At 49.7% G+C, this 26,827-nt stretch overlaps 1 protein-coding gene across 3 annotated transcripts in view; it reads left to right on the top strand.

The window, feature by feature from the left end:
- GSG1L (GSG1 like) overlaps positions 1-26,827 on the top strand; it is a 202,600-nt gene that overhangs the window by 66,634 nt on the left and 109,139 nt on the right. For all 3 annotated transcript variants that reach the window (XM_028110126.2, XM_028110129.2, XM_028110127.2), the window contains exon 2: positions 3,386-3,433. In XM_028110126.2, coding sequence (XP_027965927.1) covers positions 3,386-3,433 — 48 coding nt within the window. The remainder of the gene's footprint in view (positions 1-3,385; positions 3,434-26,827) is intronic.

Below are 26,827 nucleotides of genomic sequence, written 5' to 3'. Positions count from 1 at the left end.
CCAGAATAGGCAAATCTGTAGAGAGGGAAAATAGATCAGTGGTCACCCAGTGCCTGGAGGATTGGGAGAAATGGCACTGACTCATAATAGGTATGGCGTTTCTTTTTGGGGTAATGAATGTGTTCTACAATTGATTGTGGTGATGGTCACACGATCTTGTGAATATACTAAGAATACACTAAACACCTTTAAATTGTGTACTTTACATTGGTGAATTATATGGCATGTGAATCATAGCTCAGTAAAACTGTTAAAGAAGAGACGGCAAAATGTTTAGCACATCAGTCTTACATATTATCGGGAGTCCAGTGGCGGTGGGAAGACATTGATGTGGAGCTGGGAGACCAGAGCTGTAGGGCCCCCTTCTCCCTCCCATCCGGGGTCATGGAGCCAAGGGCCACAATGCTCTCATGGACCCAAACAAAAGTTTTCATTTCTTTTAAAATCAGAAGAAAAAGATAAACTTCTAGGCAAAGAAAAATTCTATTTTTTTATTTTTTATTTTTTTTAAAAAGATTTTGTTTATTTATTTGACAGAGAGAGACACAGCGAGAGAGGGAACACAAGCAGAGGGAGTGGGAGAGGGAGAAGCAGGCTTCCCGCAGAGCAGGGATCCCAATGTAGGGCTCGATCCCAGGACCCTGGGATCATGACCTGAGCCGAAGGCAGACGCTTAACCATCTGAGCCACCCAGGCGCCACCTGAAGAAAAATTTTTACATACAATGTTAATATATTTGTCTTTAGCCAAGCAAGTATAAAATATAATTTTTAATTTAATTTTTTTTTTTAATTTGGGAAGGATCCCAACAGGCCAAAGTGTTCAGATCCACAAAGTCTGAACGTGGCCCTGGGTGTTGGTGTGAATTTGACCATTAATGTTTTCTCTCTCCAGATTTTGAGAAAACAAAATAACATTAAAGAAAGTTCGAAACAATTCATTCAGATCCCTCCATTCTAGCACGCCATCAATTCTTACGTTTTTATCCTCCTTTCCAGTTCTTGGCTGTCAGCAAACATCTCTTTCAGTGGGTTCTAATCTTGGTACCTCTGACTTGCTGTGTGGTCCTGGTTAGTCATTCAGTGGCCCTGAGCCTTATTTTCTTCATCTGTGAAAGGAGTTGAGGGTCCTGCATCTCAGCTCTATAGAGCCTGGGGAGGAAGCCACAGGAGCCCCAACCAGCCACCTGTGGCCTCATGATTCTTTGGGAGGGGTGATGTGAATAAGTCACGAGTCCACTCCTTAGCTTAGCACTCAAGACCCTTTGTGATCTGTCTCCTGCCTTCCTTCTCAGCCTCATCGGCCAGCCCACCCCTTGTCTGACTGCATTTATATGGGGCTGGAAGGACGTTCAGGATACCAAAGGGGCTTCCAGGGACCTTCTTAGAGAGCTTAGGAAGCTTCAAGCAGACACATGAATTGAGAATGTTAGAAGCTTCCAGGTCTCTTTCACCCCCCAACTCACATTGGTTCCATTTTGACACAAAATCTATATCCTTTCTGGGATTAGCAGTAAAATCCTTAAACCCAGGGTGGCAAGCTGACCCTAAAGGTCATCCGATCTAGTGTCCCAGGGGCTGTCTGTGTGGCTTCCATGAGGCTGGAGGGAGAGCAGCAGTGAGGGGCAGGGACTGTGGCAGACTCCAGGGCTCATCCCCCATCTGAAGGGGGCAGTATCTGCCTGGCCCATTTGATTGTTACTGTGTGGGCTGTGGGCCCAGCATAGTCAGCTCTTCTGGTTCTTCAGTTGGATTTGTAGGCAACATTTTTCCTCTGTCAGGATCCTGTGTGTGCTACCTTTGACACAGGGCCTGGAGGCTGGGCCATCTTGCTCATCACTGTGTCCTTGGTGGTCAGCCCAGTGCCCAGTGTCAAGGAGGCTCTAGAAGAGACTGAAAAGTTGCAGTTTCGTAAACTTTACACCTAAAGTTTGGGTGTAAGACATTCATTCATTCATTCATTCGCTCATCTCTTTGTCTAGTCATCCTTTTGTTTATTCATTGATATACTCCTTCAACAAATATGTATTATGCATTCACTATGTACCAGACACTGTTTCAGGCAGTAGGGGTCCAGCAGGGAGAGAGATGGGCAGTCAGGGGAGGGACCTTTGGAATATTAAATAGATTAGCCAGGAAAGGCCTCCCTGAGAAGGTAACTTTTGAGGAAGGTGATAAAAAAGAGGAAGGGTAAACCATTCAGCTATCTGAAAGAAAAATGCTTCAGGTAGAAGTGGCAGGATGTGCAAAAGCCCTGAGGTAGGGGTATACCTGGCACATTTAAGGATCAGCAAGGAGGCCAATATGGCTGGGGCCAAGTGAGTGAGGGGGAAGCCAATAGGAGATAAGGTCAGGGAGGTGATGGCCTTGTCGGCCACTAGGAGGACTTGGGTTCTCACTCTGAGGGTTCTGAACAGAGAAGGACATAATAATCCTTCATAGGTTATAACAGCATCCTCTGCCCACTGTGTGGAGAAGGGCAGAAGCAGGGAGACCCAGGCAGAGGCTACCACCATAATGTAGGTGGGAGATGGTGGCTGGAGCCATGGAGGGGGTAAGAAGTTGTCGGATTCTAGATATACCACCAAGCAAGAGCCACAGATCAGATATGGACATGTGAGACAAAGAGAGAAATCAAGGTTGACACCAAGGTTTTGGCCTGAGCACCCGGGAGGATGGAGTTGCCATTTCCCAAGCTGGGAACACACTGAGAATATGGGGCGCGCCCTCATGGCATTTACAACTTGTGGGCCATCCATCCAAGAATCATGCAAAAAGTGGAATTGTAAGGTGACTGGTGTCGGAGAGGGTCAGCATGCTGTGAGAGCTCGTAATAGGGGAAGTGTGTCCCCGACAGGGGGAACAGCATGTGTGAGGCCTCCTGGTGGAGTGTTGGGGCTGAGTGCAGGGATCCCCATGAAGGAACTTGGGCTTCATTCTTTGGAAGGTCATCAGAGGGTTTGAGCAGGAGTGTATATGCCTGGGTGCGTGTGTGATGTGATCAGAGCGTGTGTCCTGAGAGCATCCCTCTGGCAGGGACAGTGTGGAGGCCTGGGGAGCCCAGCGAGGGGTTGCCCTTATCCTGCTGGGTCTGGATGGGGTGGGGGCTGTGGAAGGGGCCCGGGGCTTGGACAGGTGCGAGCCACCTGGCTGGATGGGTTGGAAAGTGGATGAGCGCAGAGGCGACATCCCTCGTGCAGTTTAGCTGAGTTTTCAGATTCACTGTCCACAATTTCCTTGGGGACATTGAGTTTCCAGGAATAAGGGTTAGAGATGCTCAGGGCCCCACTCCCTGCTCAGTGACGAGGCTCAGGGAAGGGGAGAGGCGAAAGCCTGAAGCTCTCACTTCCTCTCACATTCTGAAAACCCTTCTTTTCTTTTCGAAGGTGAAAAATGTCGCAGCTTCATTGACCTGGCCCCAGCATCGGAGAAGGGTAAGTGCGGCCCCCGCTCAGGTGTGCAAGCCCAGTGCCCTTCAGAGACAATTCCTGCCCAGGTGGCTTCCCTCAGCCCCATGAGGGTTCTTCCAGCAGCATCCCTGGGCGATGGCTCCCCAGAGAGCCATAATCCTGCCAAGCTCCGAGTTTCTTGAGCAGTTGGGAAGGGGAGAGAGGCAGATGGAGGATCATCCTGTCCTCCCCCCGAGTGGGGCGGTCCTGAGAGTCATTACGCTTTCATACTTCCAGTGTGCACCAGGATTTGGGGAGAGGTAGGACGGATGTGCGGAAGTTGGGGTCAGGCTAGACCAGTGTTGGGGGCACTGCATCCCAGCTGCAGGATTTGGCCTGGGGGGTGGGGCGGGAAACCAGATTCCCGTGTCTGTCACTCCCTGGTGCACAGGGCCCAAGAGCAGAGATTCTGATCCCCAGTGATGCTCAGATAGGATGGTCAGGGGCTGGCCCCAGCTCGAGTGTGGGGTGAGCACAGCGATTAGGTTTAGCTGTAAGGAATGGTGGTCCAAAATAGCCGGCTTCAGAGGAGAAATATGCACTGCTTTTATAAAAGTTTGAAAGCAGCCAGTCCAGGGTGGCTCCACTCCAGAACCTTGCTGCCCCTTTCCATCATCTCTGTGCTTTTGTCTTCATGGTCTAAGACGGCGGCTGGTGCTCCAGCTGTCACACCTGCCTTCCGGGCAGCAGCTTAGAGGGGGCAAAAGAGAAAGGGCAAAGCTTGCGTGTCAACTCCAAGGTTTCTAGAAGTTGCCCACAGCACCTGCTCATGTCTCCTTGGCCAGAACTTGATCCCAGCTGCAAGGGAGGCTGGGAAATGAGGTTGTTGTCCCGGCAACTGTGTGTACTCAGCTAAGTCAGGGGCTTTATTATTATGGGAGAGCAAGAGAGCAGATGCTGGAGGATGTGCTGCCAAAGGAACACAGGGGCTTGGCCGCCTCCCGACCCGCCTACCCCCTGCCGCCAAGGAGGAGGGCAGCCAGGAGAGAGCAGGTGTGCTGGTGTCTTCAGACAGCCTGGCGACTAGGAGAGGGCTCGGGTTCTGGGTGCCAGGGTGGGGAAACTGAGGCAGAAGTCCAGTCCTAGAAACTGTCCCAACAAGGGGGATCTCGGAGGCTCAGGAGAAATGCTGAAGTCCAGGGCTTGGGGCCACTCACGCCCCCTGCTGGTGGGGCCGGGCTCGTGGCTTCCCTGCAGTCAGTGTCTGGAGGGTCAGGGACCAGAGGTCTGGTCTCTGACCCATCTCGGGTGTTGACAGAGGGGGCGTGGGCGAAGGGGCCATGTGTCATGGAGGTTGGTGATGTTCCTGCCTCGCAGACACTGTCCCCTTGGTGAGCTCCGGCCAAGTGGCAGCCCATGAGACAGGGACCCCCAGGCACAGGAAAAGGCCCAGCCACCCCCCGCTGAGCAGGCTTTCAGCAGTGGGGGCTGCCTCCTCAGTTTCCTCCCTGGCTTCCCAGCGACTGTGCCCCATTTGGCTGCTACAGGTGACCACCCCTGAAGTTTTGAGCTGAGCATTGGGGCCTCAGCTTCTAAGCAGAGGTCAAGAAGCGCTAGGAATCCTAGTGCTAATACGTGCCCGCACTGTGTTCCCAGGCATTAACTGAGAAGCCCCCCCCAACAACTCAGCCCACTGCTGGATGAGGAATCTGAGCCTTACAGACATGGAGCCACCTAAGTGTCCCTTCTCATGCGGGGCAGAGCCCAGGCTTCAGACCCCTCTGTTGTCCCGCGTCTTACAAGCCCGAAACTGGAGGCAGCCCCTCGCCAGTGCTCAGCGCATAACCCCCAAGACCTTGGAGCCCGGGGGCTGCCTGTGTTCCATCTCTGGCTTCCGGGAAGCACGGCCTGTGTGTGCACACGTCAGTGTGTGTGTGTGTCGGGTGGAGGGTGAGCATATGCATGCACGAGCAGCTGCTCCCGCGACTAGGTGCAGGCACACACACCCGTGGCTGAGCATGTACACGCGTGTGCCCTTGTGAGCGTGCATGTGCTTGTGTGCCCGGCTGAGCCTGTGCGTGTGTGTGTCCGAGCGTGGGCATGCATGGCTGTGTGTGTGCACATGCGTGAGCGTGTGTGGTGTGTGTACGCATGTGTCCGTGTACGGCAGCATGTGGGATGCTCGTCTTCCTCCTGGAGACATCTGACCTTTATTCCTGCTTCTTTTATGAGGACCGAGGGCCCCAGAGAGATTGTATCTTTGTGTTTTACTGGCCTCGTGATTTTTCTTTCGGGGCTTGGCGGCCACGCCACAGATCTTCTGGCTGTGTATATAAAAATGTTTATAAGGAGGCTGAGTGTGCTGGCTTTGCCGCCAAGTGGCAGGACGGTGTTCACGTACTCACTGCCTGTCAAGCGCTTCAGCTGTCTCTTGGATCGGCGGGGTTTGTCGCGCAGCCCCCCGACCTGGCCCTCCGCAGAGGCCTGCAGGAATGTGGTGCTCAAGGGTCCATCCCCATGCTTGCCTCTCACCGTGACGGTCTGTCTCACAGACAAGGACCCCTGGTCGCGGAGATGGAGTGTGTGGTTCGAGGCCACACTGGGAGTCTGGGACTGGTGTTTGAGCCCAGGTGTGTTCTCTCCCAAAGCACACTCCTCTCCTGCATTCTTGTCCCTGCGCCCGCTCCCTCTGTGACTTACCTTCTGGTCTGCCAGACATGGTCATAATATTGGCACTCAAGCTAACCAGCTTTATGTGGTGCTTACTGGGTGCCAGGCACTGTTCTGAGAGCTTTACGCACATTGGCTCATTTTATTTGTTTTTTTTTGTAAATTTATTTAAAAGATATTATTTATTTATTTGAGAGAGAGTGAAACTGAGAGAGATCACAGAGGGAGAAGCGGACTAGCCGCTGAGCAGGGAGCCCAATGCGGGGCTTGATCCCAGCCCTTTGGGATCATGAACTGAACTGAAGGCAGACCCCTAACCAACTGAACCACCCGGGCACCCCTGCATTGGCTCCTTTTAGTCCTCATTTTACAGGTGAGGAAACTGAGGCATAGAGAGTTCATTGGCTTGCCTGAGTCATACAGTTAAGACGCTGGGTTTTGAACCTGAGCGGTTGGGCTCTTAAATGCCTGGTTCTTCGGCTGAAAAGCTAGGCCTTCCAAGACTCTGTGAGTGAGTGAGTGTGTGTGTGTGTGTGTGTGTGTGTGTGTGTGTGTGTGTGTGGTCGAGGGCCAGTGTGTGTATGTACGAGCGGGTATTGCTGTGAGAGTGTGTGTACAGGTCAGAGTGTGTGCATGTGCGTCGATGCATGGGGGTGTGTGTGCATAGGCAGAGATGCGCGGTGCGTGTCCATGTGCAAGTGTGCACGGATCTGTGGGCATGCGCACAGACACATGGATGCGTGCACACACCTGTTTGTGCACGGACGCATGGATGCGTGTGCGCGTGTGTGTGCGTGTGAGCGTGTGTGATGTGTGATTCTTCCCCTTCCTCCTTCACCAAGACCTCTGAGCCGAGTTCAGCGTGTTCTCAGACCTGTGCTCCCCTTCTTTCCTTGAACCTCCTTCCACCTGGCTAGCCACAGTCATGCTTTCAAGACCCTTCAAAAACAGTGCCCCTCTTTGCCATTTTCTCCAACACCCTCTCGCCCCTTGCTTCCCGACCCTGTCCCCTGGAAAAATATTTGTCTGTCATCGGTATTTTTACCATGGCCCGCATTTTTCTTCGTTTGTGCCTGACCATTGTAGTTCTGTGCTTCACATGGGAAATATCTTTTTGTTTTATACTAGCCTAAACCACATCCATTTTTCATTTGGATTCCTGCCACAATCTCTTTACTGCTTACCTCCTTCCATTCTTGCCCCCTGATTCACTTGTGCCAGAATGATCTTTTTAAAGCATAAGCCATCTCATGTGAATCCCTGTTTAAAGCCCCCCCTTGGCTTCTATCTCACTCAGAGAAAAAGCAAACATTCTCACCGCGGCCTATGAAGTCTGTGGGATCCGGCCCCGAACTTCTGGGTCTCAACTCCTGTACTGTCCCCTCCGTCACCACACTCCAGCTCCCCCAGATCCTGACTGTTCTTTGAGTCAGCCAAACGAGTGTGTGCCTCAGGACCTTTGCACTTGTTATTCTCTGCTTCTGGAACACTGTTATTCTCAGCTCTCCGCACAGATGGTCCCTCCTCATCATTCAGGTTTCGGTTCAAACGTCACCGCCCCAGGGAAGCCTTCCTTGAGCATCCTCTTATCGCAGCCCTTCCTCCTGCCAAGTCTCTCTCCACCCCTGCACGCCACTCATTCCTGCCTGCAGTGTATTCAGTGCTCACCTGATGAACAGGCAGGGATTTTGTCCCCTGTGTGAATTCACTGTGTCCCCAGTGCCCAGGAGCAAAGCCTGGTACTGTAGGTGCCCCACAACACCTGTTGAATGGTTGAAAAATGGACATGGATTTTAACAGTATACACTCTTGTTAGAAAAATTATAGCGATCCTTAAATGCATAAATGAGAAATGAAAGTCTCTTATGAAAACACTAGATATTCTCTAATAATGGTTTGGTTTATTAGTCCTTGAAGATGATAGATGATAGATAGACACATATACATGCATATAAAATCATGAATTGCTTTTCATATCAATACATAAAACCACCCTCATCTTTTGGAACAACTATAAAATATTCCATCACGTAGAGACAATTTTTGTAAGCAGTCCTATAGCTGGACACTAAGATTGTCCCCCCACTTCACTTCCGGCCTCCAGTATCAGAATTGAGTGATAGTTACTAGGACACACATCTTTCTCCTTCACAGGGCTGGGCCCCTCTGAGGATAGCAGTGGTTTCTTATTTACCTCGGCCTCAGGCATCCAGCCCAGCCCTGGAGCAACACCAGCAGAATAGTGGAATAAGACTTGAACAAAGGCTGTGGGAGGCAGAGGAGGGGGCGAATTAAAGATGCCTGAGCAATTTATGAAGATGAAATGTGCAAATGCAGATAAACAGCAGTGTCTCTATGTTGTGAACTTGATATTGAAAATGCGGAGGAAACGCTTCGCATGCTTTCTTGTCTTCCTCTTCCCTTGTCTCTCAAAATCTCAGTCTCTTATTCACTGAGGTAAGATTCTCCCACCAAAGAATTGTGATCAACTGGGTAGTCTTCGAACCTGGTGGACTGGTCAGCAACATCCACCATAATGCTGGGTAACAAGCCATCCTGGAGCTCAGGGGCATCCAGCATTTATTTTTCGCTCACGTGTTTGTGGGCTGACTTGGTTGTAGGTCGTCTTGGTTCCAGGATGTAGTCTGGTCTCAGTCACGTCTCTTCCACGCGTGTTCATTCTGGGGGCCAGGTAGAAGGGATAGAAACGCAAGGTGGCAGGGCACCTGGGTGGCTCAGTTGGTTAAGTATCTGACTTCGGCTGGGGTCATGATCTTGGGGTCCTGGGTTCAAGCCCCGCATTGGGCTCCCTGCTCAGCAGGGAGTCTGCTTCTCCCCGTCCCTCTGCCCCTTCTCCTGCTCATGCTCTCTCTCTCTCTTTCAAATAAATAGATAAAATCTTAAAAAAAAAAGAAATGCTAGGTGGCTAACTGCACAAGCGCATTTTGGACCTTTGCTTGCATTGCGTCTTCTAACCTCCCATTGGCTAAAGCAAGTCACATGGCTGTGTCCAACATCAACGAGGCAAGAAATACACTGACCACAGGCTTCAAGGATGGCTGGCAGCTGGTTGTGCTGGAATTGGCTCAGCTGGATTCCCAGGTGCATGTGTGTGTGTGTGTGTGTGTGTGTGTGAGCCTCACTGCTTTGCTGCCCAAGTTCTCCCCTGGTCATTGTCTTCCCAAAGTGACCTATTTATTTCTCCACGAGGGACCTAAATGTTTGGGTGAGTTCCCTTGCTGAACACCAACTGAGCTGCCTCTGCGTGCCAGTCATTCTCACACATGCCTTTCACTTTGACAAACGTTTCCTGTGCACCTACTACATGGCAGGCTCAGGGCTAGGCATTTGGGGTGCAAACATGAATGAGGAAGAAGTCTCTGTCCTACAGGTGTGGGAGAGAGCTAAGGAAATGCTTAGCAGGCGTGGTGGCAGGGCTCCGGCAGAGGGAGAAAGAATCCACCCCTGCACTGGGAGAGGCAGGAAGGACATGATTCTGCCACCTGAGATCCCTGCAGAGAGTCCATGAAGATGTCTGGGTTTTCCTCCCTTTACATTATTAACAGGATGCCCCAGGAAGGATTGGTCCCAAAGCACCTGTCAAGGTGTGATGTGGGGAATGTCCCCAGTTCCTAACCCCCAGTTTGGAGCTTTCCCTCATGGGGTCCATGGGGCTCTCATTGTGAATGAATGAAAAATGAATGAGCGAATGAATGAATGAGCTAATTGAGTCTCCTGTGATTTACAGCCATCATCAAGCCGCACTGATAACCTGTCTCCTCTTCCTCAGTACCCATCAGCACACACAGTGGAATATGATTCAGCAAGGGGGGTGAACAATCTACAGCTGCTCACAGCAGCACGGATTTGGGCAAAAGAAGCCAGATTCAAGAGAATACAGATTATACGATTCCATTTACATAAACCTGGAAAACAGGCAAAATGAGGCTGCACTGTGAGAAGTCAGGACAGTGGTCGCCCACGAAGACCAAAGGGGGACGGACGTGCAGAGGGCGCAGGCAGCCGGTGATGTTCCGATTCTTGGTTTGGGTGCTAGTTACTCGGATGTGTTCAGTTTATGAAAATTCATCAAGCTGTATACTTGTGATAGATGCACTTTTTCTGTCTGTATGTGATACTTCGAGAAAAAGTAAAACAAATTTCCCACGATGAATTCTAAATGATCCTTCTAAAATGAAACTCCAACTGTATCAGGATTCTGCTTGAACCCCTTCCCTGGCTCCCAAACTTAAATATGCCAGGATATTTTAACATGGTGATCATGGCCCTTTGTGATCTGTCTGGAGCTAGTCTGCCTTTTTTATTCCACTTCCTACCATCCCTGACATGGACCCTGGGCTCTAGCCCTGCCTTCCCACTCGAATACACTTCCCTCAAGCTCCCCGTCATCTTTCATGCCTCTGTGCCTTTGCATATGCTGTTTCCTCTGCCCACCTGCTTTTACCACCTCTTGTGTGCCTTGGAAAACTTCTATTTATCCTTTAAAACCCAGCTTAGACATGACCTCTTTTTTATAATTTTAATTATAATTTTTTTTTTTTTGAGATAGAGTGCACAAGAGAGAGCAAGGAGGGAGGAGCAGAGGGAGAGGGAGAGAGAGAATCTTAAGTACGCTGCATGCCCAATGCGGGGCTCGATCTCACGACCCTGAGATCATGACCTGGGCTGAAATCAAGATACTCAAACAACCGAGCCACCCGACCTCTTCTGAAAAGCCACCCCGAACCCAGAGATATCCATGGTGACTGGTTGTATTAGGACCCATCACTCTGCATTGAGATCATCTTCTCCATCAGACTGGACACTCCCCGAGGACAGACACTGGGTCTGGTCCTTCCAGTGGCTCCCGTGCCCCAGCCAGATGGGGTTGGCACCCAGCAAGAATTTAGTAAAGGTTTGTTGATGGATGGAAGGAAGGAAGGAAGGAAAGAAAGAAAGGAGGGAGGAAGGAAGGAAGGAAGGAAGGAAGGAAGGAGCAGGGGCCACATTATAGACCCTGGGTGGCCCATTTGGGTTTGGAAACCTGGAGTCTGAGTCTGGGAGGCTGTGGTCTCCTCTGACCCCCCTGGTCTGAGCTGCATTAGTCACCCCTGCTCCCCGCTCCTGTTTCCCAGCTGGGATTTCTGGCAGTCACCAGCTGGCAGCTTTTTGTGAAACAATCTCCAAAGCTTGTAGGTTTCATTTGTTTAATATTTCAGGGATGTGTAACAATGTGGTGGCTCTGCGGCCACAATCCTGAGTCTTGCCTGAGTCATTTCTCACTTCGGTTTCTATAATAGGCTCTTGTTGGTTCCCTCAACCTCTCTGTTCTGCGCCTGAAATCGATTTACAATTCTGCTGCTCACTTAATTTATTTAGTGCATTTCATTGATTTATGTCCTAGACCTGAAACATGCATAGATCAGAACAGGCCGGGCAGGGGAAGGGAGAGGACAACCAGCTTTCCCAGCTGCCAGGGAGATCTGACATTGGAGCTCCACACAGGTCAGCCTGTCGGTCGCAGCCCCAGCATGCAGGGTGGCCGGCGCATCCTGTGCCTGTGTGTGAGTCCTGGGCCATCTTTTCACTCTGCCTAGGGAACTCTCGGTCAACCCTCGTGAGTCGGCCCAAAGGTCCTGCCTCTGCAGAGTCCTCCCTTGGCCCCAGACTGCTTCAGTTACTTCTGTCCCATGTTTCCAAGCTACCGGGAACATACCTGCGGCCCGGGGCCCAGCACAGCGAAAGGTCTGATTCTTTCATCCCGTGAGCCGGAGACTTCAGGACACAAAGAGGCAGGAGACCAGCCCCAGTGGTTGATCCGTCCATTGTTCCCTCCCACCTGCCACTCCCAGACAACATCGAGATAATTCTTGCGGCCCTTTGGCCGAGGGTGGGACTCATCAATCATCTGAATGGCCCTGGTCCATTTGTGGAGGCAGCAGGGCTCTGGAATCCTATAGAAAGAGAACATTTCCTGGCCATTCTCAATAAACTCTCAACACAGGCCACCTCACTCGGTGTCATTTAATTCCTGGAAGCAGGGCGGACTGCAGCCTTGCTTTCGGGGATGGGCCGTGGTGACTTTGTCCACCTTGACTCAGGCCAGTGGGTGGCCTTCCTCGGTGTCAGGCTGTGTGCCAGGAGCCGGGACACTGAGGGCAGTCACCCCCGGCTCCTGCTCTTGAGGAGTCTTCTAGTAGGGAACAGATGAGGAGGACGGTCGCATCTGTGGACCTGGGGCCCAGATGGGTGGCCAGAGGGCTGCGGAAGGGGCTGATGAGAGTCTAGGCAGGCGGTGCAGAGGGGTGCCATGCGGGGAGGGTCCTGAAGGACGAATGTCATTCCTTCTAGTGCATAAGGGGCCCAGGGGCTGTCATTCCGGGTAGGATGAATGGCATGTGCGAAAGAGTCCACGTGGCAGATGCACAATAGTCATTTACTGAATGACTGAAGAGTAGAAGGAAGGTAGAGCCCAGAGAGGTTAAGTGCCTTGCTCAAGGTCACACAGCAAGTTTATGTGAGAGGCTCACTCTCCAGGCTTCTGAGGTCTTTCAGCAGCACCCCGTCCTTTCTCCTCCCACCCATCCCTCCCACAACCCTGCAGCATCATTTTCTCCAGCAATGCACAGGTGCCTGTCACCTCCCTCATTCTGAACTGCTAGTTCTGTCACTTTCTGTTCTGAAATTCTGGATTTCTCTAATTATGTGCTCTTATTAAAGGTGTTTAGATCCCGAAGCCTGGTGGAGGACTGCTCCTGGCAATCACAACATCTAGTAATTGCTTTAGTTGCTCTAATTCCAATTATTCAAGATTATCTTTCCAGGTAATTAGATGTCTGGGTAGTCTCGCCTGCTCACTCTCTGAGAGAGTGTCATATTAACCCCAAACGGTGACCAGCTTTCATGTTTCATAATTGGAAACAGTTTCTCCATGGTGAGAAGACTCACTTAAGTGTAAACAGTGGTAATTTAAATTTCTAAATGACTCTGTGGTCTTCTCATACTTTGGTGTGAGAAATTAGCTCGGACACTTCAATCCAGCCCTTTGCCTGTCTGAGCAGGGGTTTCAGCAGTGGGGGGGGGGGAGGGTGGATAAGGCTTGATGAGCTGCACGGGGCCTGCGGAATTTGAAGGATGCTGGCTCCTTTCCATAATCCAGAAAAGTCCCATGGGCTGGTTCTTCCTGGACCTGTCCCCAGAATGGAATTTACAACGAGGCCCTTTTGTTTGGCCCAGGTCTTGCTTTCACAAAGAGCTTAAACTTGAGACACATGATGATTCCTTCAAATGAAGTTAGACGTACAGCTACAAATTGGGTTCACCACTTTCAGTTGTGCAGGTTACTCACTGTGCAACTCCAGGGGTCATGATTCATACTGCGATCTATGTGAATGGCATAAGGTTGGGCAGTGCACATCCTGTACTACTGTATGTGGGGGCCAGGGATACACAGACAGGGTTAAAAGAAGACAACATTCATCATACCATCTATACCTACATCTCATTGCTGCACCACACTGCCTGGAATAAGCTGGGAATTTGTGACCCTGTTTTGTTGTGTTTCCTTGTCTTAATCAATATAATTTCACTGGTATAATTTAGGAACAGTGAATTGTACAAGTTTTAAATGTACAATTCACTGAGTTTCAGGAAAAACATACCATGTATGTAACCCAGACTCCTGTCAAGATATAGAACCATGGCCAGCATCATGGGTACGTGACCTATACAATCACATAAGGTCCCATGCACAGAAGGGACTCACATTTGCTCTAGTGTCACTATCTTGAAATTCTTAATAATTTTTTTTAAGTAGGCTCCACACCCAGCATGGAGCCCAACATGGGGCCTGAACCCACAACTCTGAGATCAAGACCCAAGCTGAGATCAAGAGTTGGATGCTTAATCGGCTGAGCCACCCAGGAGCCCCAATCCCTTTTTTTTTTTTTTAACAAGGGGTCCTGCATTTTCATTTTGCACTACTTTCCCCAGTTTGGGCTGTGTACTGCCCCCCACCTCATATAATCACTTACTGTTTCTCTTTACATCGATTCATTTAGAAAGTCTAATTTTTTAAGCCTCATCCTGAGTAATGCTATCTATCAACTCATGGTTTTAGTGTGCCGCTTTATTCTTTCCAAGATGCTTTAGAATAAATAATACCTCCCATTTTATTTTCCATTTTGCCAACATGCCAGACCCAGCAGGTCCCCCAACAACTTGCTGAGGTTTGTGCTGCCGGCACACCAAGTCATGAGTGGGGAAGCTGAGGCCCAGAGAGATTAAGTCATCTTCCACAAGACCACATGGGTTGTGGGCCATGGGGTCCTGGTGCGTCACTTTCCACTCACTGCCTCAGAATGAGCTACTATAATAGAAAAGAATCATAAAGCGAGTCACGACTGGGAAGGACTGAGGTCTAGTGAGAGGGAAGGACAAGTTACATGTTGGCCAGACAAGGCTGGGGAGGAAGAAAGGGCTGCCATGCCACGTAGGAGGTCACCTGTGATTCTTCAGGGGCTCACACTGCATGCACCTTCCTCTGCTTCCCTCTTGTTACATCTCCAGTTCCAGAAAAGGAGTCCAGCCCTCACGTACACACCGTCCGGGTTGGAAGGGCACAGAGAGCTGATCTCACCTGCTCCATTTTGCAGATGAGGAAACTGAGACCCCAAGAAAAAACTCTCCATGGCTGCCGTGGACTGAATATAGTGAGCATGCCCACTGCGTTCTCTAAGAAATGGGGTCCCCACTCTGGGGCAGCTTCCCCCAGGCCAGCCCTGGCAATGCAGTGAGCACGCATGGAGCACCTGCTGCATACCAGTCCCTTGCAGGCGTGTCAACCATTTGATCCTTTCAACAGCCCGCAGAGTAGGTATTATTAATATCACCCCACTTTCGGGACAGGGAGCTGAGGCTCCGACAGCTTAAGAAACCTGCTTTTGGTTCCAGCCAGTGGCAGAGCTGGGATTTAAATGCAGAGTTTCTGAGCGCAGTGTTAATGTAGCGCACGGGTTCTGGATTCAGATCCTGACTCGGCCTTACTGGCTGTGGACGGCAGGCATGCTGCTCATCCTCTTTGTGGCTCACCTTCTTCATCTCTAAAATGCGGATAATAGCATCTGCTTTGTGGGATTCTTCTGAGAATGGAGAATGGAATAATCCATGTGAGGGGTTGATGCAGGGTCTGGCTCAGTCAAAGCCAGCTTGAACATTCTGTTGTATTCTCCGCATCTCCTGGAATTGGCCTAGCCCGCAAGAAAGCTCACTTGGAAAGTAACTCAGTTTGCATTGATTTCTACTTGACTAACTTATTGAATAATGCACAGAATTCCAGTCACTGCTAGATACTTCCACACCCCTTGTTTCACTTAATTCTTTCGACGGCCCTTTGGAGCAGGTGCTATGATTTCTGGTTTACACCCAAGGAAACAGAGAAGATGAGCAACTTGCCTGAGGTCACACAGCAAGGTGATGCATCCATCAGTCCCACATCTCACAGGTCTTTCCACTCTGTCTGGTGCTTCCTGACTCCTCTTCTGCTCCCCAGGCTCAGAAAGTTCCTTGTTTGGCTTTGCCGTGGCTTCTGAGCCAGCCAGCCAGCCCCATTGGCTCACAGCTGTCAGGGACTGTGGGGAACAGAGGGAGGTAGCAGCTGAGGGGACCCACGGCTGCTCCTGTTCCCAGCACCCTCTGCTCCTCATGCATCCCATCTGTTGGCTTCTGTGGCCTCTCATTTGCAACCATCTGCCGGCCTCCCTAGAGGCTCTGCGAAGGCCTGGGATGTAACACAGAACCCCCCAAATATGCCACCCTTTGCCTGCGTGAGGCCAGGGCATCCCACAGCGATGCTCTGGCCCTTGCTTGTCCACAGACTCTGTGGCCTCTTAGGCTTCTGATGTTCAGCACATGTTTTGCCAGAGGCAGAGAAACGTGGGGGGCAGTGATGGGGTGCTCCTGCAGGCAAGAGGGAACACAGGTGGCTTTCCAAAGCTGGTGTCTGGCTGGTCCCATCGCTCATGCCCCTTGTCTGGCCCATCTCTGGTGGCGAGGCCAGAGGCTGTTGATTTTATTCATTAGTTCAAACATTTTGGGTTTTTTTTTGTGTGTGGTTTTTTTTTGTTTTGTTTTGTTTTTTGGTAACAGCTTTATTGAAATATAATTACTTACCGTGCAATTTGCCTCCTTAAAATGTACAGGTCAGTGGTCTTTAGTATATTCAGGCTTGTGCGACCATGGCCGCTATCAATTTTAGAACATTTCCTTCACCATGAAGAGAAACCCTGTTTCCTTAACCTTCACCCCTCAATCCTCCGGACCCCACAGACCTCGACAACCAGCGATCTGCCTTCTGTCCCTGTAGATTTGCCAGTTCTGGACACATATGAGTGGAATCATATAATAGGCAGACTTTTGGGGTCTGGCTTCTCACACTGAGCATCGTGTTTTCAAGGTTCATCCACATCGTGGCATGTGTAGTACTTCGTTTCTCTTTACTGCCAAATAATATTTCATTGTATGGAGATACTACATTTTGTTTCTCTTTTATTTATTTATTGAAGCTTTTTAATATTGAGAAATGTAGTAACAATTAAAAATACATAAAATACAAATATATAGCTTAGTCTATTGTAAAGCAAAAACTTTATTACCACTGGGATCGAGAAAGAGATCACCGCTGCTCGCCCCCCCGTGCCCCCCCGCCGTGTCCCTTCCTGAGCACTGACAACTCCCGATCCCAGAGGAAAGTAATCACTGCCAGGCAGGGGTTGGCAAAGCATGGCCCACTGCCTGTTGTTGTAAATAAAGTTTTATTGAAAACACAGCCATGCCTATTCTTTATGTAGGTGTAGCTTTTGTGCTGCAATGGCAGAATTAAACGGTTGTGAGAGAGACCATATGGCCTCTGGTTCATAGACAGCTGTGTTCTCACATGATGGAAGGGGCCAGGGAACTTGCTGGGGGATTATAAGGCCATTAATCCCATTCATGAGGGCTCCACCTTCATGACCTATTCACCTCCCAAATGCCCAACCTCCAAATACCAACACACCTGGAGTTAGGATGCCAACATATACATCTGAGGAGACAAACATTCAGTCTATAGCAATCACAGCTGTCGTCAGTGCATCTTCACTGCTATGTAATATTCCATTCTAGGAGTCTCCCTTCTTCTGTGTGTTCATTCTACTCTTAATGGATATGTGGGTCACTTTCTGTTTTTATTATGAACACTGTTGTTAGTTCTTCAAGTGTGGGCCCCAGACGGGCCACGTCACTGCCTAGGAGGTTGTTAGAAATGTAAATCCTCGGCCCCCACCACAGAACTCCCGAACAAGAAACTCTGGTTCCGGGGCCAGCAATCTCTGTGTGACAAGCCCTCCGACCAGCCACCCCCGTGTGAGAATCACCGCTCTGGTGTCAACCTCCATTTGGGATTGTTCCGGCAACTCTGCAGTTTTACTAAGCAAAGCCATCCCAATTTCCGAAGTCGGGGTACCAGTTTACATGCCCACTAGTGCGGAATGAGAATCCCCATCACTCTATCCTTGACAATACTTAGCTTTATTAGATATTAACATATTTCCCACCTGATGGATGAGAAGTGGTATCTCGCTGTGCACTTCACTTTGCACTTCTCTGATTACTGATGGGGTTGAGTCTCTTCTCATGTTTGTGGCTATGTGGATTTTCTCTTGCAGTGCCTGTTTGCGTCTCCTGCTTGTGTTTCTATTAGATTGTCTTTTTCTTCTTGATTTATAGACATTTTAACATTTTTTTAAAAGATATTTTAATCTTTGGTTGCTTACAGGTATTTTAAATTCATTTCCTCACTCTGGCTTACCTTTTCACAGATGTCTTTTGGTGCACAGAAGTTCTTATTTTTTTTTTAATGTGGTAAAGTGTACATAACCTAAAAATTTACCATTTTAACCATTTTTGTAAGCATATAGTTCTGTGGCATAAGTATGTTCACATTGTTGTGCCTCCGTCACCACTGCCCACCTCTGGAGAGCTTTCCCATCTTCCCAAACTGAAACTCTGCACCCATTAAACACTAATTCCCCACTCCCTCATCCCCCTAGCCCCTGGAAACCACCATTCTGATTTCTGTCTTTAAGAATTTGCCTACTCCAGGGCGCCTGGGTGGCTCAGTTGGTTAAGCGACTGCCTTCGGCTCAGGTCATGATCCTGGAGTCCCGGGATCGAGTCCCATGTCGGGCTCCCTGCTCTGCGGGGAGTCTGCTTCTCCCTCTGACCCTCTTCCCTCTCGTGCTCTCTATCTCTCATTCTCTCTCTCAAATAAATAAATAAAATCTTTAAAAAAAAAAAAGAATTTGGCTACTCCAGGTACCTCCCATAAGTGGGATCATGCCATATTTGTTCGCTTATGTCTGTCTTATTTCACTTATTTCACACTTGGCACAGTGTCTTTGAGGTTCATTCATGTTGCAGCAGGGTGTCGGAAACAAAATATCTTAGTGCGGTCTGGTATATATACACCACATTTTGTTTACCCACTTGTGGATGGACATTTGGGTTGCTTCTTCCCCTTGGCTATGGTGAAAAATGCTGCTGTGAACATGGGTATACAGATACCGATTCAAGCCCCTGCTCTCTGCTCTGCTGGTTGGATACCCGGGAGTGGAATTGCTGGGTCACAGGATGATTGGATGTTTACTTGTTTGTAGACCCACCACACTGTCCATAGCAACTGCACCATTTTACATTTACGATGCACGAGGGCTCCAATTTCTCTGCATCTTCACCAAGATTTGTTATTTTCTGTTTTGATAATTGCCATCCTCATGCATGGGACAGGGTGTCTCGCTGTGGTTTTGATTGGCATGTCCCTAAGGACTGGTGACATGGAGCATCTTTTCATGTGCTTTTTGGCCATTCATATATCTTCCTTGGAGCAATGTCTATTCAAGTCCTTTGCCCATTTTGGAATTGAGTTGTTTGTTTTTCTGTTGTTGAAGTTCCTTATATATTCTGGATATCATTCTTTATCAGATCTATAATATACAGGTGTTTTCTCCCATTTCATGGGTTGCGTTTTCATTCTGTTGATGGTGTCCAAAAGACTTTAATTTTGAGGAAATCCAGTTTTTTTTCTTTTGTTGTCTGTGCTTTTGGTGTCATAGCTAAGGGATCATTGCCAAATCCGATGTCATGAAGTTTTCCCTGTGTTTCCTTTTAAGAGCATGAGCTCAACCAGAACTTCTTCATCCATCCACCCACCTACCTATATACTTCTCCATCCATCCATCACCCACCCAACCATCTAACTATCCACCCATCCATCCACCTATCCATCCATCCATATATCCATCCATTCATCCACCAATTCATCTATGTACCTATCCATCCACCTATCCATTCATCATCCACCCATCCATCCATCCATGTATCCATCATCTATCAATTCATCTATGTACCTATCCATCAATCTGCCTATCCATTCATCATCCATCCATCCATCCATCCATCCATTTATCCATCATCCATCCATCCATGTATCCATCGTCCATCAATTCACCTATGTATCCATGATCCATCCATCCATCCATCCATCCATCCATCCATCCATCCAGTAAGCGCTTGTTGATCTCCTACCATGTGTCAGATACTGGGGATATATATGTCATTCTGTGCAGGTCCTACTGGGTCCTTCTTGACCTCAAAGCTTCAGTAGCTCTGCTGAATCTCCAGCTGCACTCACACCACGTTTGGCCTCATGAAAAACACTCCAAGGCTGTTCCAGGCCCCTTTGTCTTGAAACCTTTTGTATTCATTTTCTCCTGCACTGTGCTGGGTGCGGGATAACTCAAGTCTTGTTATTGTCCTTGTCTCTCCTTGGGAGATTGGATGGTTCTTTCTGCTTTAAGATTTCCTAAAGTCTGTTATTCTCTCCTTTATAGGATGATGATAATGATGATGATGAGTGTGTGTGAGTGTGTGTGTGTGTGTCTGTGTGTGTGTTGGGGGAGGGTGCAGGGGCCTACTTTAGTGATCACTCCAGCATCTTTACATTCTTTGCTTTCCCTTGTATAGTAAGCCTAGCTGCCATAACCCAGAAACCCCCAAAATTCAATGACTTTCCATGATAAAAGTTGATTTTCTGCTCACATGGAGTCCAGTGTGAGTGTTCTGGTGGCAGGCACCCTTCCACATGCTCATCCAGAGATCTGGGCTCCTTCCTTTGCAGGACTTTGGAGTGGTCTCCATTCAGCCAGTGGTTGGGGAAGAGAGTAGAGCAAGATGTGGGAGGTCCCTAAGGGCCAGGCTTCGAAGCAGCTCATTTCATCCGACCCACATACCTTTGGCCAGAACTCAGTCTCATAGCTGCATTCAACTACAGTGGATATAGGGAAATGTAGTCTAGCTATGTGCTCATGAGGAAGAAGAAATGGGCCTTGGTGACACATAAAAGTCTCTGTCATGCCCTCTGACTTCCTTTCCTCTGTCCCCCAGGCCAGGGGAGCTTTATTAAGCATAGGATGTGGAGGAGAGGGGAGGTAGCCCAGACTTTCCTCTCTTCTTCTAAATATATCATTTACAGTACAAACTGTGGCTTTTGAACTTAAAAGTCCAGACTTTTGCAGCTCAATAGCCTTGTTCTTGTGGCCTGAGAGCTGGCCTTGCATTCCACAGTACCACCTGCAGCAATGAATACAGGTGGCAAAGGACACGGGTTCAGGAAGGCTGTGGGAAACCTCAGCTAATGTCTCAAAATATTATCCTGCTCCAGTTAACTCGAGAATCTGGCTGGGTGTCTGCTACCTTTTAGTTTGCAGATTTCTTGCTCTTTTTGAAATTGGAATGCCATTCCTGCTTTCAGATACTTGATTCCTCACTGGTTCCTCAAGCTTCCCCACCGCACATCAACAAAGGGCCTGCCGGTCCCCCAAAGAGGGTCCTAGCGGGGTTCCACCTTGCTAGTGCTCACTGTGCCCTTTTCACTTGAAATGAGCCTCTTCCTTGCCAGAGAAGTCAGGAACAAAGCAGAATCTGGAGAGTTCTTCTCACTTGCTGTCATGGTTTGACATGGTACCTTGGGCTCCGAGCAGCCCATTCATCCTTGCCTTGTTATTCTTGTTCTGAACAGGACCGCAGAGCCCTTTGTGGTTCTTGAGCGGACTCTTGCCCAGCCCGACAGGGACCTCCTTCTCCACTAGGGCGACTGCCCCCCTCCCTGCCAAGGTTCTAGCAGTGTGTAGAGGCATGCTTGCCTCCGGAAGTCTTTGCTCAGCATAGCATTTTGGAGTCTTGGGGAGTCAGTGGTCATCCTGTGTGCCCCTCGCTCTCTCAGGAGACCATCTCCCTTGTCAGTCATTTGGGCAATCATTTACTTCTAGATCATTCTCCTAGTGAGACATACCGGGGCAATGACTCAGAGAACACTTCCTAAATCCTTGACACCATGTTGGATTAGGGACTGGTGGGGGTTCTTCCGAGAAGAAGAAAGATTGGCTGCAAGGGCCAAAAGCCCGCTCAGACTAACGAAAAGAGCGAGGGGTTTGGAGAGGACCACCCCACGGGGCCCAGATGAGAAGTATTAGAAGACCGAACTCTAGAGCGCAAGAAGGGCGCTGGCCAGGGTATGGCCCCTATTTCTCAGCACAGCTGCTTCTCTCTTTTCTTGTGGCGACCCCTACGTGAAGACCACAGCCTCCCAGAAGTCTGCCAACCTTCCCGCACTTAGAACTAAGTCTTTGGGTCCCACTTCTGGAAACTCAAGGAGAGAGAATCTGATTGGTCCAATTTGGAGCAGGGAACAACTCAGGTCCAATGGGCTCAAGCAGGGGGCGGGAACACACAGCAGGGGGGCGGGGCACGTTGGTCAGTTTCATCAGGAGGGGGTGTGGTCAGGGAAGCAATGATTGGCAGGGCTTCTGTGGCTGGGGGATGAGGAGTAAACCATGATTTGGCTTAGTAGAAAGAGGATGACTTTGAGCCAGAGGAACCCAAGTTCTGAGTTCAAACTCCAACTCTGATTTGCGAGCCAGGTATCCTTACTCATTCTGAGCCTCAGTTCCCTTATTTGTAAAGTGATCAGAATCAACTCCCAGTAAGGGTTCTGTGAATATCAGCACCTCCTCTTCCCTTACCTGGGTTGCTATTGGAATGGGCATATAAATTTTTTATTTATTTTTAAAGATTTTATTTTTTTATTTGAGAGAGAGAGCATGCACGGAAGGGCAGAGGGAGAGGGAGAAGCAGACTCCCCGCTGAACAGGGAGCCTGATGTGGGGCTCAATCCCAGGACCCCGGGATCATGACCTGAGCCGAAGGCAGATGCTTAACCGACTGAGCCACCCAGGTGCCCCTGGAATGGGCATGTAAAATTTTTAGTGTCCTGGGCAGGCTGGGTGAAGGTCAGGTGGGGTTCCTGATGGGGTGGGGTTGATTCCCTGGGTCCTCAGTTTGAGGGGTTTGAGGTGATAGTGTAATTGCCCTGTGGGTCCCAGAGCTGGACGTGACCCTGCTTGGGGTAAGGATCAGTATCACTGAATGGTAATATCTCGGTGCATCTTCCGGGCTGCTGAGTGGTCAAGGTAGGGAAAGGCATTTCAAGTACTAGAACAGCACATGCATATTCCAGAATGGGTGTCTGGGGCCTGTTCTATCCACAGCAGCTAATGGCTCTCTCTGGACACTGAGGGGCAGAGAGGAGTGAGGAGCCAGGCTGGAGGGGTCAGAAGGGCTAGGTTGCAAAAGCCTCAAATGTCATGTCAAGAAACTTGGTCTATATTGGGGAGGCCACCAGGAGGATGATCTGATCTGATGACTGTGATTCACAGCTGTGTCCAGGCAGAGGGGAAGCATCGGTGAGCATCAGTGGTCACTGGAACTCAGGGAGCTCGTGGAGGGCTTGCGAGGCATGTCCCCTTCATATCTGTTGTGTCTGGGGTGTGGCTGAGAGCCCGGTGCTGAGTAAGTGCTCGGTCGAGATGTTGACAACATACATGTTTCACAGACTCCGGGTGGAAGGAGCCTGAAGTCAGAACCCGTTTTATAGACTTAATTTGTCATCAGAAATAAAAACCTGAGTGGAGCCCCGGTGCTGACTCCAAAGCCTGCCTTCCCCCATCAGGGTGTGGGAAGCTGGGGACGTGGGGGCCAGGCTGCCTTCAGAGGGCTGGAAAGGCAGGGCCATTCCCAGCAGCCATCCCTGCTGTCCCTCCCAGGTCGGGCAGGTTTTTCTTTTTTTAATTTTTATTGTTATGTTAATGGGCAGGGGGTTTGATAACTGGAATGTGTGGGGTCTCTTCCTGAGCCCTATTTCCACCAACGCTTTGTATAATGGGCTCCTTCTCCGCCCCAGGTCCCACCGCCACATCATTCTTGGAGAAGCCTTCTCCTACCGCCCTGGCTAAAATAGACACCCCCCACCCTGGCCACCTAGATCTACACAGATCCACAGATCCCTGGAATGACCTTGTTATCTGTGTGTACTTGTTGTTTGTCTTGTTTATACAAGACATTGAGTTCCATGAGGGCACTGCCTGGCCTGCCTCATTCGGTGCTCGCCCAGTGGGTGCTCAGCAAACATCTGAGCTACTGTGTAGAGCCTCTGCTCCGAGCCAGGCCCTGTGCCTAGACCATCTCATTTAATTCTCCCAATGGTCCAGTGGAATAGGGGCTGTTTTTGCCCCCATTATACACAGGGGAAAACCGAGGCTCAGAGAAGCTGAGTACCTTACTCACACGCACACAGCCTCGAAGTGATGGAGTTGGGATTCGACCCAGGGCTGGCCGGTGCCTGCGCTATTTGCTTTGGGTTTCCTCTGCTTCTCGTTCTCTTCTGCATCCTGGTTTCTTTGGAAGCGAAACTCACAGCTCATGTTTTTAAGTGCTCCTTCCCTTCCCTTCATGCACCTCAGTGGCTTTTGTCCTGGGAGGTTTATGTAGAATCAAGAGCGGGAGTGGGAGGGAAGCAGGAGAGGGGAGGCCCTGACACATGGCCCCGCAGCCGATTGCCTCCTGGGCTGCAGTGCGCCTTCCCCTCTGCTGTCTCATTATTTCCCGTGGAGTTTTCATCAATGTCTCTTTAGGACTCAAGTTGACAAATAAACTGGCTGAGCTGGTGAGAAGGATTTAATTTAGCTCGCTCTGGGCCCTTCATTCTCTTGTACCCATGCCAGCAGAGGGAGCAGGGCGGGCTGGGGTCAGCATCAGGGCTTGGCCTCCTGCAGATCTGGGGGCTTGAGTGCAGGGACCTCAGACCTGTTTCTGAGCCTGGGGGTAAAGGTGACAGAGACCCAGGCATTTGAAGTTTGCATTCTGACAAGATGATGTGAAGCTTCCTTCCAGGAGAGGGTTCTGGTCTCTGAGAGTTCATGGAAGGCTTTGGATTTTTGACCTTATGTCTTTGGTTCAGTGAGGATTTATTGAACACCAGCTGCGGACCTCCCCAGGACCATTGTAGGTCTCTGTCCCCACGGACTTGGCTTTTGGTGAGGCAGGAACTCAGGGGAAGAGAGTGAGCTGGCCTTACTCTCAGTTCAAGGTGGTGATCAGCCGTTGTCTGTGCACATGGGCAGGTGATTGATTGATCAATTTCTCTTTATCCCCCCTCTTCCATACGGGCACCCAGCAATTCTGCTGAATGCATTCATGTTTGTATGTGTTCTCACTCATGTGTCGCTTTTGCATATTTTAAACTTATATCAATACCACGTTTATTAGTCAGCTATTTCTGCAATAAGGCTATATAAGAAATCATGCCAGAACTCAGTGGCTTTCAAAAACAAGGACTGTTCTTCTTGCTTGTGAGTCTGTGGGTTGGGTGGGCTTACTGCTGTGGGCTGGGCTTGGCTCTAGATGGAGGGTTGGGTTCAGGTCCACCCCGTGCATCTCCTATCTTTCTGGAGCCAGCATTTCCTTGGAGAAGATTCTCATGTCCATGGCGGAAATACAGGAGATGAGAGAGAAATCTGTGATGGCGCCTAAGCCTTGCCTGGGTAATCTCCAGAGTCACGTCTGCCCATATTCCAGTGGACAAAGCAAGTCACACGGCCAGGCCCCAAGTTAGGGAGGTGGGGAAGTGTCTTCCGCCCCAGGAGTCTGGGGTATGACTGTTTGCTGGGCAGGAATTCAGTTGATCGCAGGATGTGTTGTAGATCTCTGTTTCGTGAGTTCCCATGAAGCACCACGAGCTTAAGATGCATCCATGTGGCTGTTTGCGCACCAGATCAAACCCCTGCCCGATGCTCCGAGCCGAGCATCCCCTCCCTGTGCTGCCTACTGTCCCAGCAATGGACACTGAGCTTGTTTTCTGCTCCCTGTCCTTCTGAGGACCTGTGTGAGAGTATGCTTGGGGCATACGCCCAGGAGCAGGACTATGGAGCCGTAGGGTGGGATACACTTATGTGCAAATTTAACACCAGCACATGCTCGAGGATCCCATACACCTGCAGCCGGATCAACACTAGGCCTTATCCAGCTTTCTGAAGTTTGCCTCTCTGATGAGTGGAAAGCATATAGGGAGGTCTTACGGCCTTCATTTGCATTTCTCTGCTTAGTAGCGCATCTTAGTGTTCTTCCTGTGTTCCTCAGGCTTGGATTTCTGCTTCTGGAAACTGCTTCTTCTTGTCCTTTGCATTGTGTGCTTTCTACCAGGAGAAAGGCCAGTGGGCTGGGAAGGGGGCTGGGCTGGGGGCAGCAGGGTGGAGACCACCCGTCTGGACACGCTAGGCTGAGGTCAGAGCCGGGCATCCGTGTGGCTGAGTCCTCAGGGGGCACAGGCGGGACATGGCGCTGGAAAGAGGTCCAGGCTCATCTGCTTTGTCCCAGCATTAATTAATTAGCCTTCAGTACTGTAGCTCTGAATGGGACACTTGTTGTCCTCTGATTGGCTCCGTGAAGAACCCAAATGAAGAAGTGCATGTCAGATTATTTGCTGTATTACGAGTGACCTGGGAGATGCCTAAAAGGTTCCCCAAGACCTACTTTCTCCAATTGTTATGGAAATTGAGAAAAAGCAATTCTGAACCACACTAGTCGAGGACCTACTATGTGCTAAGGGGCTCCGACGTGTTGAATTCTCAGGGATAATGATATCATCTCGGGGATGAGAATAGGACCTACCTCACTGGGGGGCTTGTGAGAATTGAATCTATTCACTCTGTCAAAAAACATTGACTGAATACTGTTATGTGCTGGATGTGGGTTACGCCCTGGGATAGGGCCCTGAATAAAAGGAAAACAATTCTACCTTCTTGGAGCTCATATTCCAAGGGTGGGGGGAGTGAGAAAAGAAATGAATATGTAGCACATAGAGTATGTTAGGTGGTGTTAAGAGCTAATGAAGAGGCGGGGCAGGGTGGTTGAAGTGGTAACCAGTGGAGGAAGCTTCCCCCGGCTGGCAGGTGGCACTTGAATGAAGATCCAAAGGAGATAAGGGTCTTTTCTGGGGTATAATCTGGGCTGTAGGAGACCCATTAGAACAGGAAGGGAGGAGAGGGTGGTGGAGGAGAGAAGAAAGCTGGGACCCTCTGCCTACTCACTCCTCATTCTCTCATTCTGTGCTGGGTCACCTCACCAAGCTCATCATGGAGCAGACGTACCTATCACAACTGCAACAGTCGAGACTTTTTAAAAACCACACACCACAGAAACACAACTCAGACAGGCTGAAAGGAAAAAGAGAGTGTATGGGTCCAAGTAACTGAAAATCCACCTTCAGGCATGGATGGATCCAGGATTCAAACTACATTGCTGGAATTGATTTCTTTTCAACTATTGGCTTTCATCTGTTAC

The sequence above is a fragment of the Eumetopias jubatus genome, unplaced genomic scaffold (genome assembly GCF_037043125.1).
Source record: "Eumetopias jubatus isolate StellerSeaLion01/CBP00866 unplaced genomic scaffold, mEumJub1_p1.0 scaffold_12, whole genome shotgun sequence".
In the NCBI taxonomy this organism is placed as follows: domain Eukaryota; kingdom Metazoa; phylum Chordata; class Mammalia; order Carnivora; family Otariidae; genus Eumetopias; species Eumetopias jubatus.
Note: the sequence above shows the minus strand (reverse complement) of the source record. Positions and strands in the feature narration are given on the sequence as shown.